Genomic DNA, 20,796 nt, shown 5'->3' on the forward strand with positions numbered 1-20,796 from the left:
AAGATAACATCAAAGCATAGAGGTAATTTTAACTTTTTACAATGATGTAGAACTGACAGTATTGCATTGGCTGGACTTATACACCCTGTCTAATTTCCCTTTCCAATAGGGGCGTAAAATGGATGGTCATTCAGATGTCATGGATATAGATCAGCAGTGATCTAATTCAATGACTGAATGGCCTATTGCTGTTTTATGTTCCCACTGATGAAGAATTAAAATTATCCCTGCTACAATCTTTAAAGGCCCACTTGTAGCGAAGATCCTGAAGGCAACACTGATATCTAATATGAGCACTGACTGCCAAAAGCCTCAGGTGGAATCAGGTAGCAGCTGAGATAATTATGCAATTGGTGTGTCCAAAGGAAACTAATGTAAAAAGAACTAAGTTATGTCAAATGCATTACTTATTACTTACATATTCTAAAACCCAAGGTCTAATCGACTTTTTTTAAAATTAGATATAGACTCAAGTTATAATGAACCAAAACAATCTTGATTTCAAATTGATTTTTATAAATTCTATAGCAGAAAACTTACAAATAAAATTTCTCCTCCCACACAGGATTCAGATTTCCATAGATAGTCTTTGTTCTCTTCTTCGTTTTGCCAACCTGAACAGTGACATATGGATCACTGGAGCCAGTTTTATCCTTTGCTTGAAGTCCCTGAGCACATACCACTGCAAAGAGTTGGAAATCAAGCTTTAGAGCAGTGTAAATAGATTCCTAAGTCATTTTTTTTTCAATTTAAAAAATAAAGGCTCAGGCTGTGGTGACTTCCAAGTTACAGGAGTTCACAATGATTTCCATTTCATCATGTTTATATTATCTGACTATTGTGCACAGAATTAATGCATCTTAACCACATAAACCAGCACGAAAAACGCCACAGAACCCACTTGCCTGGGACTGTGTTAAGTTGGAATCCATATGGTTAGAGCTAAGAAATAAGAAGGGAAATTGTACAATTTTTGGGGTGTCATATGCATCCAAAGGTAGAGTTGAGAGAGCCAGGAAGAGATCGGTGGACAGTTCATAGAGGCATGAAATAACATCAACAAAATAATATTGGATAATATCTATTATTTGTAATAAAGAGAATTTGTGTGTTCAAAGTGGGAGAACACTTCTTAGAATGAATTTAGACTTATGCATTGATTTAAATTTGTGAATGGAAATAGAAAACACTTCAGCAAGAATCTTCCAGCATCCCCGTGCTGGGGCCAGCAAGCCAATGAAACCTCTGCTTGCATGAGCGAGACTAGAAGATCCCACCAGCGTGAGCTACTGGGCGATTCCAGTCCTAGTCTCAAAAATGGAAAAGTCCATCCTCTCCCTAACAAGAAATTCCAGTCTTCACCTTTGAAGTTCTAACATTAGAATTCTTTCCAAAGGTCGCTCCAACTCGGACGGCTTCAACAGCTGCCCGCCTCTCAAGAGTTTCAATCTCATCTTCCCTAGATTCCCAAGTACGTACTCAAGAACCACTCACAAGCACAACTTCAGATCTTTGGCCCTGCAGAGCAGAACACTACTTAGTCAAAGGGGTAGCTTTGCCTCAATGGCCCGCAGCACAGAGTCACCAACTTTTTGCTGCCTTCTTTATCTTCAGGGCTTCCCCTGAGCCCACGTCAATTACCAGGGCTTCCCCTGAGCCATCTTCACTTAAAGCGTGCTGACCACAGCCCTTTATCTAATTTTAACTTAACTGGGACCTCATCCTGACCGCTGCCTGGAACCCTTCTTTTGGAACTCTCCCTGTCCCCTTGCCAGCAATGGTACTCCACTTCCAGTTACATGACGTTTTCATGCTGTTTTCCTTCCTGCACAGGCATGCTGGGCCCAAGGAAATTAAACAATACACAACTGCGCACGTGCAGCCTGCTCCCAGTCTATGCATGTGCAGCCTGCTCCCAGTCTACGCATCTGCAGCCTGCTCCCGGTCTACAAATGCACGAAAGCGCTGACGTCTGTCAAGAGTTGAAGTTCTCGACCTCTGCTCTCTGATGTGTCAAGTGCACTTTTCATAAACCACTGACACTTGAAGCTGAAATTGATTAGGAACATAGAGTCATTCTATTTAATTTGAAAAAATACTTTTGATTCAAAAACTTGTTCATTTGCAACAAATTAATTAGTACTCTTAGTCTTTGCCAAGCATTCCATGCTCAGAACCATTGGGAGAATCATTGTGAACCATCATTAGATTCTGGATTCATGCCAGGAAAAGAAGTAGCGGTATTAGCAAACTGAAGACATTAAAAAGATGAATTTCAGAATGTATTGCAATGATTATGTTTAGAAAGAAAAGATGTTGAATAAATTAAGGAACTTAAGTTTTGTTTATTCATTTATTGGAAGTGGGCTTCACTGGCTGAGCCAGCGTTTACTGCCCATTCCTAATTGCCCTTGAGAAAGTGGTGGTGAGCTGCCTTCTTGAACTGCTGCAAGACCCTGTGGTGTAGATACACCCAGTACTGTTAGGAAGGGAGTTCCAGGATTTTGACCCAACGACAATGCAGGAACAATGATTTATTTCCAAGTCAGGATGGTGAGTGGCATGGAGCAGAACTTTCAGGTGGTGGTAATCCCATGTATCAGCTGCCCTTGTCCTTCTAGATGATAGCAGTCATGGGTTTGGAAGATGCTGTCTAAGGAGCCTTGGTGGGTTTCTACAGTGCATCTTGCAGATGGTACACACTGCTGCCACAGTTCGTCAGCGGTGGAGGGAGTGAATGTTTGTGGATGTGGTGCCAATCAAGCGGACTGCTTTGTCCTGGACATGTCAAGCTTCTTGAGTGTTGTGGGAGCTGCACTCATCCAGGCAGGTGGGAAGTATTCCATCACACTCCTGACTTGTGCCTTGTAGATGATGGACAGGCTTTTGGGAGTTAAGAGGTGAGTTACCCGCTGCAGGATTCCTAGCTTCCCACCTGCTCTTGTAGCCATAGTATTTATGTGGCTAGTTCACTTTCTGATCAATGGTAACCCCAGAGTGCTAAGAGTGGGGAATTCAGCAATGGTAATGCCATTGAATGTCAAGGGGAAATGCTTAGATTCTCGCTTGTTGGAGATGGTCATTGCCTGGCACTTGTGTGGCGCGAATGTTACTTGCCACTTGTCAGCCCAAGCCTGGGTATTGTCCAGGTCTTGCTTGCATTTGGATACGGACTGCTTCAGTATCTGAGGAGTTACGAACATTGTACAATCATCAACGAACATCCCCACTTCTAACTTTATGATGGAAGGAAGGTCATTGGCGAAGCAGATGAAGATGGTTGGGCCTAGGCCACCACCCTGAGGAACTCCTGCAGCGATGTACTGCAACCTAGATGACTGACCTCCAAAAACCACAACCATCTCCCTTTGTGCTAGGTATGACACCAACCGACAGAGAGTATTCCCCCTGATACCCATTGACTCCAGTTTTGCTCGGGTCCTTAATGCCACACTCGGTCAAATGCTACCTTCATGTCAACGGCAGACACTCTTACCTCACCTCGGGAGTTCAACTCTTTTGTCCATGTTTGAACCAAGGCTGTAATGAGGACAGAAGCTAAGTGACCCTGGCAGAACCCAAACTGAGCATCAGTGAGCAGGTTATTATTAAGCAAGTGCCGCTTGATAGCATTGTTGATGACCCCTTCCATCACTTTACTAATGATTGAGGGTAGACTGATAGGGCGGTAATTGGCTGGGTTGGATTTGTCCTATTTTTGTGTACAGGACACACCTAGGCAATTTTCCACATAGCCGGGCAGATGCTAGTGTTGTAGCTGTACTGGAATAGCTTGGCTCAGGATGCGGCAAGTTCTGGAGCACAAGTCTGCGGTACTATTGCCAGAATATTGTCAGGGTCCATAACCTTTGTTGTATCCAGTGCCATCAACCCTTTCTTGACATCACGTGGAGTGAATCGAATTGGCTGAAGACTGGCATCCGTGATGCTGGGGACCTCACAGTGCTGTTAGGAAGGAAGTTCCAGGATTTTGACCCAGCGACAGTGAAGGAACGGTGACATATTTCTAAGTCAGGATGGTGACTGACTTAGAGGGGAGCTTCCAGATGGTGGTGTTCCCATCTATCTGCTGCCCTTGTCCTTCTAGGTGGTAGTGGTCAGGGGTTTGGAAGGTGCTGTTTAAGGAACCTTGGTGAATTCCTCTGTCGTTGCTGTTGTTATTTGGGAAATATCGAGGTAATCAGGAAACACAGCCAATGTGCTCAGCCAGAAGACTGGAAGAACTCCCATGCTCTTCATCGAATAGTGGCATGCGGCCTTTGAAGGTCATTTGGGGACAGAAGGAACCTTCATTTCACACCTTACCTGAAAGTTCTAACAATGCAGGGTTCCCTGAACTGTCAGCCTTGAGTTTATGCTGAAGTCTGCAGTTGGGGTTGAACAATAAAAACCAAAATCCAATCTGAATGAGAGAAGTGTAATTAAACTACTTTCAGCATTTGAAATAACTCCGAGAGGATGCTGCAGATTTCCTCTTCTGCGTTTGTGCATTAAATAATTGTTTGGTGCATAGAGCAAGTACAAAGATGAAAATAAGGTAGGAATTAATGAAGACCATCTGATTTTTCATCCAGTGAAGGGACAAAATTAACAGTCATTTGTACGAGAGTGGATTAATTAAGGAAAGCCAGCATGAACTTGTTAAAGGCAAATTTGATTGAGCTTTTTGATGAGATAAAGGAGAGGATCGATGAGGGTAATGCAGGGTACATGGGCTTCCAAAAGGCATTTGATAAAGTGCCACATAACAGGCTTGTCAGCAAAGTTAAAGCCCGTGGAATAAAAGGGGCAGTGGCAGCATGGATATGAAGTTGGTTGAGTGACAGGGACAGATAGAAGTAATGAACAGATATTTTTCAGACTGGAGGAAGGTATGCAGTGGAGTTCCTCAGGGGTCAGTACGAGGCCCTCTGCTTTTCTTGCTCTATACTGATGGCCTAGACTTGGGTGGGCAACGCACAATTTCAAAATTTGAATATGACACAAACTTGGAGGTATTGTGAAATTGGAGGAGGATAGTGAAGAAGAAGACTATGACGACAGTGACAGACATGCTGATAGGTGAATTTTAATGCAGGTAAGATGGGGTGCAGGAGCAAAGGGACCGGAGTTATATGTGCGCAAATTGTTGGAGCTGGCAGGGAAGGTTGAGAAGGTGGTTAATAAGGAATACTGGATCCTGGATTTTATACTAAGGCATAAAATACAAAAACAAGGAAGCTAAGGTGAACCTTTATAAAATACTGGCCAGAATTTTCTAGTACCTCACGCCAGTAGGATCTTCCGGTCTGCCAATGTGAATGGAGGTTTCAATGGCTCGCCGGCCCCATCGCATGGGAACCTACCATGGGGGGCGGGGTTGGTAAACTCCAGCCATTGGTTCTGCCTCAACTGGGGTAGTGTGTCCAATTCTCAGCACCATACTTAAGGAAGGATGTGAAGGCATTGGAGAATGGTTCTCGGGATGAGGGATTTCAGATACATTTTTTTCTTTATTCTTTCATGGGATGTGGGCATCAATGGCAAGCCTAACATTTGTTGCCCATCCCTATTTGCCCTTGAACTGAGTGGCTCGCTCGTCCATTTCAGAGGGCAGTTAAGAGTCCACCACCTTGCTGTGTTCTGGAGTCATATGTAGGCCAGACCAGGTAAGGATAGCAGATTCTTTCTGTGAAGGACGTTAGTGAACCAGGTGGGTTTTTATAACAATTGTTTCATGGTCACCATCACTGAGACTAGCTTTTATTCATTGAATCTAAATGGTGGGATTTGAACCCGTGCCCCCGGAAGATCAGCCTGGACTGCTAGATTACTAGTGCAGTGACATTACCACTATGCCACCCATGAACAGCTTGGAGAAGCTGAGGCTGGTCTCTTTAGAGAAGAAAAGATTAAGAGGAGATTTGATAGAGGTGTTCAAAATTAGGAGAGATCTGGACAGAGAAGACAGGGAGAAATTGTTCTCATTGGTGAAAAGGGCAAGAACCAAAATATTTTATGCATTGAGTGGTTAGGTTCTGGAATGCACTGCCTGTGAGTCTGATGGAGGCTGATATACTCATGGCTTTCAGTTTATGAATTGAATAATTATCTGAATATTAAAAAATGCAAGGCTACAGGGAAAGGTACGTGAGTGAGACTAACTGGGTTGCTCGTGCAGAGAGCCGGTATGGACATGATGGGCCAAAAGGCCTCCTTCTGGGCTCAAAAGATTCTGTATGATTCTGTGACTCCATGATGTGCCTGTTACTGGCGTGTAGCAGTAATGTCACAGGGGAAATTTTCCATCTAGCGCCCAGTACTTTATTGCCAGGAATCATGGCACTGAAAATTTAAACCCAAATCTCCAGAATCTTCTAGAAATCACTGGGAAAATGCATCACCGGCAAAATATTTGTTGTTTACAAATCCTAGTCCATCAAATACAAGGAATTGATAACTTTTACACTTTACCGGTTATAGTAATCTTTGCTGACCACTTGGATGTTCCATCAAGTACACTTTGTTTGATGGTCTTCATCTGCTGCGCATGTGCAACTTTTATCACTCCAAAGACATCTTGAATCAGTTCAAAGATTTCTGGCTTGTTCCGTTCTCGGATCTTCATCCTGTCTTTCATCGCCATGATAATATTTTGTGTTCTGTCTTCTGCGCCATGTTTGGAGCTTTTCTCAGCTGCACCTATTTACAGGAAACATTGCAGTATACTGTTACGATTAATATGCAAAAATGGTTTTGAAGAGAAATTACAAAATTTCTTTTAATGTGATGATTGCACTGGTCGAAAAGTTTGTTACATTGTATATGCTGAGCTAGGATAAGCACATTAGGTTGATTTCTTCATATAGATAGCCTACTATTGAATCAAAAATTACTCAATTCTAAAAGTTTTCAGTGTAGAAAAGATTTCCCTTCCTATGATGATTTTCCATTTTTTTTGTTAGTCTTTTGGAACATCTCTACCAATGCTTTCAGTTTGCTGCCCCGCACATACAAGGACAGAATGAAGTGAGAATAGCAACGTGCATCTATCTAGTACCCTGAACAAAGTAAAATGTCTCAAAGTGTAATCAGCAATAGGTCCTGAGGCAATAAGGCTGAGATATTCGTATGTGTGACTACACTGTTAAGAGGTGGGTATTTGGGAACGGAGGAAGCCAGGAGGTTAAGGGATGGCATTATACAGATGCTACACAGACACACACACACACACACACACACGCGCGGAGTCGAAAGGGGAAAAGCCATAATGAGATTTAAATAGGAGGGGTAAAAATCTTAACTTGGAGGCTTTAGGGGATCGGCAGCCAATGGTCCAGTATAACAGCAGGAACAGGAATGATGGGTGAGTGGGACTTGGTGCGCCATTTTGGGTGAACTGAAGTTTACTGAATGTACAGAGCATTGGAAGACAGCCAGGAAAACATTAGAATTATCTAGTTTAGAATGATAAGGAGGTGGAGTGGATTTCAGCAGCAAATGGCTGAGGAAACAATGGAGACAAGCAATCTTACCAAGGTGGAAGTAGGAGATGGTTTGGGTTCTGAAGGTCAGCTCAGTGTCAAATAGGCAGAACAGCCTCAGAATCCTATGACAGTGACCAGGGAGGAGGATGCAATCAGTGGAAGGGCATGAAATTTGTGGTGGGAGATGATGGTTTTTGTCTTCCCAATGGTCGAATGGAAGAAGCTGCAGATCGGCCAATCCTGATGTTAGACAAGCAGTTTGACAACACAGACACAGTAAAGGGCTTAAAATAGATGGTGGAAAAGTAGAATGTGGTGTCATTTGCATGTCTGTAGATGCTGACCCCCGGTCTTTGGATGATGTCACCAAGGGGCTGCATGTAGATGAGAAGGGGAGAAGGCCAAGGATAGATAGTTGGGGAACTTGGGGGTGAATGGTATAAGAGTGGGAAGAGAAACCATTGCAGCAGGTGGTTTGGTTACAATCAGATAGGTAAGTTGCAGCGCCAAACAAGGGCAGTTACTCCAAGCTGGACAAAGAGACATATTGTGCATGCAAGGCCGCAGGGGTGGGGTCAAGAAGGATGAAGGGATTATCATGGTCACAGTCACAGAGGACAGACTCAGCAGAGCTCTAATTGTACAGATTGCTGGGCTGCAAATTAAGGTAGGTTAGCATTTGAAATGAATGAAAATGAATGGAAACATGTTACAAAATAAGTAAGTGCACAGGAAACAGACTTACGTTGTAAACAGTCTGCATTTAGTAGGTCTTGGCACTTTTCATGACATTTTACCCCACACTCAGTGCACCGCATTCCCTGACGAGCAATGCCCCACAGTAATCCCTCACATTCATAGCAGTATGTAGGCGTGGTGGCAGTCCAGACCTCAAAATTGTGGGGTGTGGTACAAGAGATAGGGTAGATTAAGGCTTGGAGGGTCTTTTTATAAACATGGTTTTTCTGCAGAGATAAATGCAAACATTATTAGAAATCTGCATGATCCTTCTGGCAACTTTTTCTGTCTTAAATTCCTATACTCATATTTGCAATGCCAATTGCCAATGTTATCTTGTTATGTCGTAATTGCACTTTTGAAAGTGCTGCAGAGGTGTCACTGATAAGAGGATGTTTATCCTCTGGCTGAATGGCAGAAATAATACAATAATACATTTATGTTGCATAGATCTGCAAAAAAAAATCTTTTATATTTAAATGATTCTGCATCTGTTTCCTTTCCCACTCCCATTTAAGTTATTTTACCCCATGGCATTACAATTCACAGTAAATAGCTTGAATCAGGGATTTGTTATGATGTGCATGTCACCTCTCATCATTCCACAGGGCAGTTGGCTTTCTGACCTGTTGCACCAGCACTTCTTTTAACAGCAAACTAAAGAGCAAATAATGTAAAAAAAATGTAATTCCTAGCAATTGTGATTTATTAAAGAATTTTACATTGCTAAAGCACAAATGTGCAGCAGTATAGAAAGGCTGGCCGCAATATGGAATATCGAATTGTGTTTGGTGCAGAAGGGGAGACAGCAGTTATGAATGGGAAACCCGGAAATATATGTTTCTCAACATAAGAAATAGGAGCAGGAGTAGGCCATTCGGCCCCTCGAGCAAACTCTGCCATTCAATAAGATTGGACTGTGGCCTTAACTCCATTTTCCTACCTGTACCCCCGCCCCACTCTCCCATAACCCTTGTCAACTAAAAACCTGTCTAATCAGCCTTGAATATATTCAATCACCCAGCCTCTATTGCTCACTGGGGAAGAGAATTCCAAACACTAACGACCCCGAGATACAAAATTCTTTCTCATCTCTGTCTTAAACGGGAGACCCCTTTTTTTGAAACTGTGTCCCCTAGTTCTAGAAACCCCATCAGAGGAAACATCCTCTCAGCATCTACCCTGTCAAGCTCCCTCAGAATCTTACATGTTTGAATTAGATTATCTCTCATTCTTCAAAACTCCCAGGAATATTGGCCTAAGCTGCTCAACTTTTCCTCAGACAAGACAAACACCTCATCCCATAATCAGCCCAGTGAACCTTCTCTAAACTGCTTCAAATGCAAGTATGTCCCTCCTTAATATGACCAATAATGTACACAGTCCTCTAGGTGTGGTCTCACCAATGCCCTGTACAATTTTAGCAAGACTTTCCTACTTTTACACTCCATCCCCCTTGCAAAAATCCAACATTCCATTTGCTTTCCTAATTATTAGCTGTAGCTGCATGCTGACTTTTGGTGATTCATGTAAAAGGACACCCTCTATTGTAGCATTCTGTAGTCTCTCTCCATTTAAATAATATTCTACTTTTCTATTCTTCCTGCCAAAGTGATCAACCTCACATTTTTCCACATTATATTCTGCTCTGCTAAACTTTTGCCCACTCACTTAACCTATTTATATCCCTTCGCAGACTCTTTTGTATCTTCCTCACAACTTGTTTTCTTACCTATCTTCGTATCAGCAGCAAATTGGGCTACAATTATCCAAAGATCATAAATAGTTCAGGCCCAGCATGGATCCCTATGGCGCCCCACTAGTTACATTTTGCCATCTTGAAAATGACCCATTTATTCCACTTCACTGTTTCATGTTAGTTAGGCTCTATCCATGTTAATATATCTCACCCAACACGATAAGCTTTTAATTTGTGTAGAAACCTTTTATATGGCACCTTATCGAATGCCCTTTGGAAATCCAAATACACTACCTCTGCTTCCCCTTTATCCACGCTGCTTATTATGTCCTCAAAGAACTCTAATCAATTTGTCAAACACAATTTCTCTTTTACAAAACCATGCTGACTCTGCCTAATTGTATTATGATTTTCTAAATGTCCTGCCACTACCTCTTTAATAATGGACTCTAGCATTTTTCCAGTGAGACATTAGGCTAACTAACATTAGGCCTATAGTTTTCTGCTTTCTGTCTCCCTCCTTGTGGTTTTCCAATCTGCTGGGATCTTTTCGGAATCTCGGGAATTTTGAAAGATTACAACCAATGCATCCACTATCTCTGCAGCCACTTCTTTTATGTAAGCCAGTAGGTCCAGGGGACTTGTCAACCTTTAGCCCAATTAGTAGTCCCATTATTTTTTCTCTTGTGATGGCAATTGTTTTAAGTTCCTCTCTCTCTTTTGCCTTTTGATTTTCTGCCATTCTTGGAATGCTTTTTGTTTCTTTCTCTATGAAGGTGGACACAAAATACTTGTTCAAAGCTTATGCCACTCCTCATTTCTCATTATTAATTCCCCAATCTCATCTTTTAAGGAACCAATGCTTATTTTAGCCACTTTTTTCTTTTATATACTTGTCTCATCCTGTCAATTTTTTATTTCTTGCTCGTTTTCTCTTGTGGTACAATTTCTCCCTCTTTTTTTAGTCATCCTTTGCTAGTTTCTAAAACTTTCCTAATCTTCTGGCCTACCATGAATCTTTGCAGGATTGTATGCTCTTTCTTTCAATTTGATACCACCTTTATTTTTTTTTCAGTTAGCCACAGATGGTGCATCCTTCTGATAGAGGCGTTCTTCTTCAATGGAATATATCTTTGTTGAAAGTTATGAAACATCTCCTTAAATATCTGCCACTGCTTTTCTACTGTCTTACCTTTTAACCTATCCACCCAGTCCGCTTTAGCCAACTCGATCATCATACCCTTATAATTGTCTTTATTTAAGCTTGGGACATTAGTTATGGACCCACATTTCTCACTCTCAATCTGAACGTGAAATTCTATTTTGTTATGATCACCCTTGCCTAGAGGATCCCTTACCTCAAGGTCTTTAATTAATTCTGTTTCATTACACATTACATCCAAAATAGCCTGGTTCCTTATAGGTTCCAGAACACATTGTTCTAAGAAACTGTTCCAAATACACTATTAATTCATCCTCCAGGTTCTCTTCTCCCATTCCACAGGGCGAACGTCCTGATGATTAGGGGAGGCGGGGCAGGGGGTGGGGGAAGGAGGCATGGGGAGAAGAACAGATAATGGGTGAAGGAAGCAGATTGAAGGGCTGGTAAAAGATCATGGGGTGGTTGCAGTTGATGGCCAGAGGGTAGGGGGGAGCAGACAGATTACAAGGGGTAGAAGGGGCGGGGACAAAGGGATAGTACTTACAGATAAGGTTGCTGAGCCTGAAGAGAACTCTCCTGCTTCTTCTGGTTCACAAGCAGTGTTGTAAAGGCACTTACTTGATGGATCCTCTTGTTTTCTTGTCTTCTTTTACCTGCTGTGTTTCCCGAAATCTGGGAAACCCAGCTGACTGAGGTTAAAAGTAGAAATCCCATAAAAATGGAGGCACCTGACCAAGCATGCATAATAAGGCTTGGCTGAGAGCCCAGACTCTCATAACAGCTTTCACTTTGTTGAGGTGCACTGAAGGGAAACATTGCTTGATTGCTTACAATCTATTAATCTGCTTTTAATACTGTAAAATTCTGGATGATTGACACTTTTATAGGGCTGTAGTAACAGCAGATTTTAAGAAAATTATGAATGGATGTTTTCTTCTAAGTCATTCCAGATATGTCATTGTTACAGTAGAGTTTATTGGATCTGTACAGAGTGTATACTGGGTGAATGATCATGGAAGTGCCATGAGCTAGCAAGACGACTATAAAATGCCATGGGGGTGAGAGGGGTCATGTAAGCCTCAGGTTGGCAAAGGGACTATAAGGGGCCATGGAGTTTGGGTGGGGACCATGAGTGGACGCGGAAGTTGTGAAGGACCATGAGGAGTGGATGCGAGGTGTGAAGATGGATTTTTAAACCACTTTTGGGAATAAGGCAGGGAATGAGTGAGTGAGTGAGTGAGTGAGTGTGGGTGTGTGGGTGTGTGTGTGTGTAGTTAAACTGGGAGAAGGTTAGTAAAGACAGCTTGTCTGTGGGAACAGAGAGATGAAGAGTAAAGGTTTGTAATGCATTTGTAATGGGAGGCAATGGTGATGTTGAATGTATGAGTAAATAGAAAATGCTGGAAAAACTCGCAACATCTGTGGAGAGAGAAACAGAGTTAACGTTTCATGTCGGTATGATCCTTCCCCACAGCTGGATTAAAATAAAATGGCATCATGCTGAAGTTGGCGGAAATGGTAGCGATGATCCTCTGAATATGGAGTCTGGTGGGGTGAAAAGTGAGGACAGGGGTACACTATCATGTGAAGGACCATGAGGAGTGGGTGCGAGGTGTGAAGACGGAGGAGAAGTTGTGAGGGCAGAGGCTTGGGACATGGGTCAGACATGGTTGAGGGCCCTTTCAACCACAGTGGGTGGGGGTGGGGTGGGAACCGCGGTTAAGGAAGAAGGAAGACATGTCAGAAGCGCCGTTTTGGAAAGTGGCATCATCGGAACAGATGCAACGGAGGCGAAGGAACTGAGAGAATGGGATGGAATCCTTACAGGAAGCAGGGTGTGAGGAGCTGTTGTTGAGGTTGCTGTGGGAGTCAGTAGGCTTGTAATGAATATTGGTGAACAGTCTATCACCAGAAATGGAGACAGAGACATCAAGGAAGGGAAGGGAAGTGTCAGAGATGGGTCACGTGAAGGTGTTAGAGGTGTGGAAATTGGAAGCAAAATTGATAAGTCTTTCCAGGTCCAGATGAGAGCATGACGGCATGAAATAGTCATCAATGTGCTGAAAAGAGATGTGGGAGGGGCCCTGAGTAGGACTGGAACAAGGAATGTTCCACATACATCATAAAGAGACAGGCATAGCTGGGACCCCAGCGAGTATCCATACCCACACCTTTTATTTGGAAGAAGTGAGACAAGCTTAAGGAGAAATTGTTCAGTGAGAGAACAAGTTCAGTCAGGCAGAGGGGAGTGGTGGTGGATGGTGATTGTTCGGGCCTCTGTTCAAGGAAGAAATGTTCATATGGACTTGAACCGTTAACTCTGTTTCTCTCTCCACAGATGCTGCTAGACCTGCTGAGTTTTTCCAGCATTTTCTGTTTTTGTTTCAGATTTCTGGCATTCACAGTATTTTGCTTTAATCTTATGTACAAGTAAATAGGTTGGGTTTTAAAATTTGCATTAGGTGTAAGGTCATGACTTTTCAGCTGGTAAATTTCGAAGGGAGTTTAGGAATGACATGGGACTTTTAGAACTTAAAGGTTCCATAAATAAACAAGGGAAGGTAATTAAGTTTTATTTTACCCGAAAGTGGAGGTAATTGGAAGACATGAAAGATTTATATTTTGGAAAAATTGTGTTCAAAGAAGTGACTAGAACAATGGGGTCTAAGATCAAAGGGTAAAAGGATGTTTAAGGAAAGATGTTTAGTTGAGTTTTATTGGCTGTGTGGCGGAGATGTCCTGAGACTAGCTCTGTGCTGAGAAAAGTTGTGAATTTAAAGCAGCCATCCAGTTTCAAAGCAGAAAAGTCTTTGTTTTCAAAAAACAGTCTGTTCTTTATCTTTTGAATTTCCACAGCAGAGTGGAAGGGAGTGAGAAGTTATGTGGCATACCTTTTCTAAAGAGACAGCAGCTTTGCCTTGGGTAATATTACTGGATTTTTATGGTTAAAAATCTATTAGGGATCTGTTGACAAGTAGTTTACTTGTGTGTTCTGACCAAGTGGGTTTTTTGGGGAGTGTTTTGTAAATCTGTTTTAACCACGTAATTTTAATCTTATGTGTTTAAGATTCCTTTTTCATCTTGTTAATAAATCTTTTAATTTTAAAATCTTAAAAGTGTTACGGGGATTCTATGTTTCTGGGATCAGTAGTTTTTCCCTTGTTTTCAAAATACAAAAAAAAAATGTTATGATCAGTAAGACAAGTTTCCCTCTGGGAGTTGGCTTGCTCAGCAAATAACATCACCTGTGGTCGTGGTGAAGGAGTGTGAGGGCTACAGGGCCTAATATTTCACAAAATAATTAACTCAAAGTCCCAGAGAACAGAGGCAGACATTTTAATTATCCTACCTCAGCACCAGGCAGGCCCTGTGGCTGCCTCCTGTGAGAAATTGATTTCTTAAAATATTTTTGGGAAATATTGCGTTAATCTGTGAAAAGACTGGGTTTGTCTGTGTGTGTATGATTTAATTAAGCTTAGCAGAGATTTTTGGGAGACAGGTTGTCTGTGGGCTTTAAAACATGAAAAGGATAGAGATGTAGGTTTGAGGTACAAGTGAATAAGGCAGATCTAACATTTACATTTTTAGATAAGCGGAGAGTTTGTCTGAATATCAGAGAGGTGACAAGAAACATATTTGCATCTCACAGGAGTTCCATAGACAACTAGGAGTGGGAATGTTGTATTTTATTGACCTGAAAGCAAAGACAAGACAGACACATGAAAGATCTTATATTTAGAAGGTTTTGAGTTTCAAAGAGGTGTGAGAACAATGGAACCTGAGATGATAGGGAAAAATGTATTTTAGAGTTACTGAAGAGAGCCTAGGATGGAGCTGGAGCTAAGCTGTTGAGCTGGAGCTGTGAGATGTAGCTGCTGAGCTGTGGCTCTGGGTCGGGAGAAGATAGGTTTGAATCAGCCATTCAGTCAAGCCAGAAAAGCCTTGGGCTGAAAAAAAGCTTTATTCTGAAGTTTGGATTTTCATAGCAGAGTGGAAGAGAGTTACAGGTCATGTGGTATGCCTGTATTGAAACTACAGCAGTTTGCCTTGGGTAATATTACTGGATTTTTTATAGTTAAACATCTATAAGGGAGTGTTGCCTGGAATGTGTTTACTTTTGGGTCTAACCAAACAATGACTCTTTTTGGGGGAATGTTTTGTAAGACTAAGTTTAACTGCAATCTTGGGTGCTTAGGTTTTCTTTTATTCGTGCTAATAAAGCTTCTACTTTTCATTTTGAAAATCCCAAAGGTTTACTGGATTTTGTGCTGTTGAGATCAGTACGACTTTTTCTCGCTTTCAGGATACAAAAAAAGGGTAAGGCCCATAAGCCAAGCTTCTCTCTGGGATTTGGTTTGTGCAGCAATTAACATTGGCTGTGACCATAACACTCCGATCTGCATCTCACACCTGCGCTTCCTAGAATGAAAACTGTGCCATTGGTGGCAAGTTTTCCTGTGGTGGATGCACCAAGCCAAGAAATTTCCCAACTTAAGCTACCAATTCACAGATGCTGTCGGACCTGTTGAGTATTTCTAACATTTTCTGTTTTAATCAATAAAAAAACTAACAAATGGGTCTTTTTCACATATACTCTTCTTACCAGGTCTTCATCTTTTAGGGAGGTACGAGTAGCCATTGCAGAGGTAATGCCAGCTTTCCGCGACTGCACAAGTGACTGTAATATGAAACCAAGTGTAATATTATTCGTTTAAGATCAATGCAGTTCTTTAACATAGTAAAAAAAACATGAAGTAGAATTAACTCACTAAATTAATTGTGAATTTGTGTAATATAAATCAATAACCACATACATCTAAACTGAAAATTGTGAATTTGTTTAAGGGGAAAAAAAATTCCACACGTTAACCTCTACTATTAAAAGAATGAACCTTATAGATATACGATTGTTGTAAAGGATATTCCGTGAATACACAAGTGACTTAGAAAATGTTAGCATTATTGGTGTAATTAAGAACAATAGCGCTTCCAGTGGTGAATTCCCTGCAGGCATTTGCTGTAAGTCAAAGGGACAGATTTTACTGTCTCAATGCAGGGCAAACACGCATTAGGCAAGGGGGAAATAGAGATAGGGGGGACCGGATTCCAGGATTCCTGCCCACAGTCCTGTCATGCAATATCTTTTAAGGGCACGAGATAAGGATGCGAGTCGCAAGCCCACATGCAGCAATCCCAATGCCTTGCTGCACTATTGTGGGCACGGTGATTACGGACCCCCAGAATTTTCATGGAGTCAGGCCAGCTGCTGAAGGAGATGTTGTTCAGGCTAGCTCAGGCACGTCATGAACCAAGGGGGAAACCTGTTCTGGAATTGGGAACCTTTTGAAAGTTACGTTTAAAAGGTGTTGTTAACTTTACATGTCATACTGTAATGCTATGCAATAAGTTATGTATATTTTTAATTTAGTGATTGATGATAGGGTTTTGTTAATAAAAGATAAGTGACTATTAAATTGACCAGCATTGTGAAAATGGAAAAGTCTTCTGATGCATTAGATTGATTTACCTAGTGGATAAATTGCTCTTCTGCATTGAACAGGATTGAGATTCAGATTTTACTATGTCAATTGCACCCAAATTTGATCTTTTAATTGATTGACAGATTCAGTCTTTGAAGCAGTCCAATCAATGGCTGCATTTTTGATTTACAGGTCAGCCATCTTTTCAGCATTTTAAGCAGTGGAACAGATGGCCTTTGTTCTACTACTTCAAAGGCTTTAATGCATTCAGCTCTGGAGGCTTTGTTGACACAGTTGTGCAATGGAATCACATCACAAATGCTTGGCTGAGCTCCAAACCCTACTAATGGATTCTGCTCAGCAGGGGCTGTCAAAGCAATTGTGAACGTTGTTTCAATTGACAGTTTTATGAGCTCCCAAAAAGATAACGTGTTCTTGAATGGCTGCTTGGTCATTTTGATGGTCTTATGACCTTTTAATATGATTAGTTATTTCATGAAGTTTGATTGGCTGTTTGTTTGACAGTTTCATGAGCATCCTAATAATTTCTCAATGTTATTAAAGGGGTCACGAGTTCTTTCCATTGTGGATGCTAGATGAATGGACATTGGGGATATGGGAAGGAGACTAGTAGCATGAGGGATGAGAGGGATGAAAATGGGAGATGAGGGCTAAGGGCTAGGATACCTAACACTCAACTTCAGGACTGGGACAATGTCCCAGAAAATGGCAGTGGGCCTTCTAACCTGCCCATGTTGGCATCTGGCCACTTCAATTCCCGGCTCAGGGCTGCTTTGGAAGGTAGTGGCCCCAACTTCAGCCCGTCCCCACCAACCTCCCATGAAAACAGCATCAGCTTGCACTGCTGAGCAGGAGGCAGGATTGAGACATTAGAAAATCTCCTGACTAGCGATTCTCACCCCAAAGGGGAAAAGATAGCCCAAAGGATCTGCACTGTTTGCTGATCCAAGCTAGCACGTAGAAGAGTGCCACACCTGGCTTTAGCTTTTGTATGGGAAAATATCACAGCATAGGTTTCCACTTCTAAATGCTACACAGGAGCCATTGCTAGAAATGGTCATGAAGAAGTATTGGGTTCAGTTGTGATTTCCTCCCATTCCCGGTGCCCTGTTGCATAATAAATTATTTGCATTTATATATTGCCACAAGTCATTCCAAAGTGCTTAACAGCCAATGAAATACTTTTAAAGTGTAGTCACTGTTGTAATGTAGGAAACATGGCAGTTAATTTGCACAAACCAAGCCATTGCAAACAGCAATGTGAAAATGGCCAGGTTATCTGTTTTTGTGATGCTGACTGGGGGATAGATATTGTTCAAGACACTGGGGATAACTCCCATGCACTTCTTCAAAATAGTGCCATGGGAATTTCATGCCCACCTGAAAGGGTAAAAGGAGCCTTAGTTTAATGTCTCATCTGAAAGATGGCACCTCCAACAGTACAGCACTCCCTCAGTACTGCAGAGTCAACGTTGATTATTGTGCTCAGGTCCTGGAGTGGGACTTGAACCCATGACCTTGTGACTCAGAGGTGACAAAACTTACTGTCCAAGCTAACACATTTAGCCCTTGGTATTGAAGGATACTTGTGAAACTCTATCCTTATGTGAGTCAATATTGTCAGGAGGGCACCGTCAGGAGAAAAGGTGCTTCCCAGAATATTACCAAAAATATTAGGAAACTGGTACCAAGGCGGTCTGAAATTTTAGCCCCATTAGGAATAAGGTAGAAATTAGCATAACTGTGTATTCCACTTCAAGATATTATTGGTGCTACTTGGCTACAATTTGCAGAAATTATAAACCTTGAAGGTCTTGAATTTCTCTGCATGAGCACAAGCCTGAAGTTAATCTGAAAAATGCACCAATTCCCATGGCCATTTTCCTAATCTCAAGATGTGTCATAATTCTCTGCCAATCGAACTAGAATATGCTCAAATGCAAAATGTAAAAATTGGTGTGAATCAGAAGAGCACACGTAAAGGGCCAAACTTTTACCAAATCACCATAAAATAATAGGGTAGCAATAGTGGGGGATTTCAACTTCCCCAACATTAACTGGGTTAGTCATAGTGTGATAGGCTTAGAGGGAGCGGAATTCTTAAAATGCATCCAGGAGAGTTTTTTAAGCCAGTACATAGAAGGTCCTACAAGAGAGGGGGCAGTCCTGGACTTAATTTTAGGGAATGAAGCAAGGCAAGTGGTAGAGGTATCAGTGGGGGAGCATTTTTCAGATAGTGATCGTAACTCCTTAGATTCAGGGTTGTTATGGAAAAGGACAAGGATGGGCCAGAAATCAGAGTTCTAAATTGGGGGAAGGCTGATTTTAATAAAGTCAGATATGATTTGGCCAAAGTGGACTGGAAGCAGCTACTTTTAGGTAAATCTGCGTCAGAGCAGTGGGACTCAGTCAAGAAGGAAATTGGCAGAGTACAGGGCTAACATATTCCAGTAAAGATAAAGGGTGGGACCAACAAATCCAGGGAACCCTGGATGTCGAAGGATATAGAGGATTAGATAGAGAGAAAAAGGGAGGCTTATGGCAGATACTGAGGGCTCAAAACAGCTGAAGCCCTAGAGGCGTATAGAATGTAGCGTGTAGGGGGAACTTAAGAAGGAAATTAGGAGAGCAAAAAGGGGGCATGCAAAAACATTGGCAGGTAAAATAAAGGAAAGTCCAGTTATTTTACAAGTACATTAACAGTAAGAGGATAACGAGGGAAAGAGTAAGGCCCATTAAGGACTACAGTGTTAATTTGTGTGTGGGGCCGGAAGACGTAGGTAGGGTTCTGAATGATTGTGTCGGTGTTCACAAGCGAGAGGGACGTGGGTATGGAAATCAGGCAGAAGGACTGTGATATAATTAAAGACATTAGCAAGAAAGGGAGGAAGTTCTAAGTGGTCTGGCAAGCTTGAAAGTAGATAAATCTCCAGGCCCGGATGAAATGTATCCCAGGCTGTTGAGTGAGGCAAGGGAGGAGATAACAGGGGTACTGGCAAAAATTTTCAATACTTCTCTGGCCACAGGAGAGGCACCAGAGGATTGGAGGACAGCCAGGGTGGTACAGTTATTCAAGAAGGGAGGAACGGATAAACCAGGGAACTACAGGCCAGTCAGTCTAACCTCAGTGGTGGGGAAACTATTGGAAGCAATTCTTTGGGACAGAATCAATCTAGACTTGGAGAGGCAGAGATTAATCAAGGACAGTCAGCTTGGTTTTGTTAAAGAGAGTTCATGTCTAACTAATTTGATTGAATTTTTCGAAGAGGTGACCAGGTGTGTAGATGAAGGCAATGCATTTGACATAGTCTACTTGGACTTCAACAAGGCTTTTGATAAGGTCCCGCATGGGAGACTGATAACAAAATTAAGAGCCCATGGAATCCAAGGCAATTTGGCAAATTGGATTCAGAATTGGCTGAGTGGCAGGAAGCAGAGGGTGATGGTCGAGGGGTGGTTTTGTGACTGGATGCCTGTGTCCGGTGGGGTTCCACAGGGATCGGTGTTGGATCCCTTGCTGTTTGTGGTATATATAAATGATTTAGACTTGAATGTAGGAGGATTGATCAGTAAAATCGCGGATGACAATGAAAATTGGTGGGGTGGTAAATAGTGAGGAGAATAGCCTTAGATTAGAGAAGGATATAGACGGGCTGGTCAGATGGGCTGATCGGTGGCAAATGGAATTTAATCCAGATAAATGTGAGGTGATGCTCTTGGGCAGGACAAACAAGGCACGGGAATACACGATGAATGGTAGGACCCTGGGAAGTACCGAGGATCAGAGGGACCTTGGTGTCCATGTCCACCGGTCCCTTAAGGTAGCGGGACATGTAGATAAGGTGGTTAAGAAGACATATGGGATACTTGCCTTTATTAACCGAAGCATAGAATATAAGAGCAGGGAGGTTATGCTGGAACTGTATAAAATGCTGGTTAGGTCACAGCTAGAGTATTATGGGCAATTTTGGAATTCGTATTATAGGAAGGATGTGATTGCATTCAAGAGCGCGCTGAGGAGATTTACCAGGATGTTGCCTGGGCTGGAGAGTTTTAGTTATGAGGAGAGATTGGATAGGCTGGGGTTATTTTCCCTGGACTAGAGGAGATTGAGGGGGGACATGATGGAGGTGTATAAAATTATGAGGGGCATAGATAGAGTAGACAGGAAAGAACTTTTCCCCTTGGTGGAGGGATCAATAACCAGAG

The 20,796-nt window shown here is 42.1% G+C and overlaps 1 protein-coding gene across 5 annotated transcripts in view; it reads right to left on the reverse strand.

Moving 5' to 3' along the window:
* LOC121277368 (protein unc-13 homolog B-like) overlaps positions 1 to 20,796 on the reverse strand; it is a 710,648-nt gene that overhangs the window by 163,465 nt on the left and 526,387 nt on the right. For all 5 annotated transcript variants that reach the window (XM_041186756.1, XM_041186790.1, XM_041186765.1 and 2 more), the window contains 4 exons: positions 15,690 to 15,764; positions 8,233 to 8,452; positions 6,475 to 6,702; positions 541 to 682 (listed from right to left, as the gene is read on the reverse strand). In XM_041186756.1, coding sequence (XP_041042690.1) covers positions 541 to 682; positions 6,475 to 6,702; positions 8,233 to 8,452; positions 15,690 to 15,764 — 665 coding nt within the window. The remainder of the gene's footprint in view (positions 1 to 540; positions 683 to 6,474; positions 6,703 to 8,232; positions 8,453 to 15,689; positions 15,765 to 20,796) is intronic.

The sequence above is a fragment of the Carcharodon carcharias genome, chromosome 1 (assembly GCF_017639515.1).
Source record: "Carcharodon carcharias isolate sCarCar2 chromosome 1, sCarCar2.pri, whole genome shotgun sequence".
NCBI classification, from domain to species: domain Eukaryota; kingdom Metazoa; phylum Chordata; class Chondrichthyes; order Lamniformes; family Lamnidae; genus Carcharodon; species Carcharodon carcharias.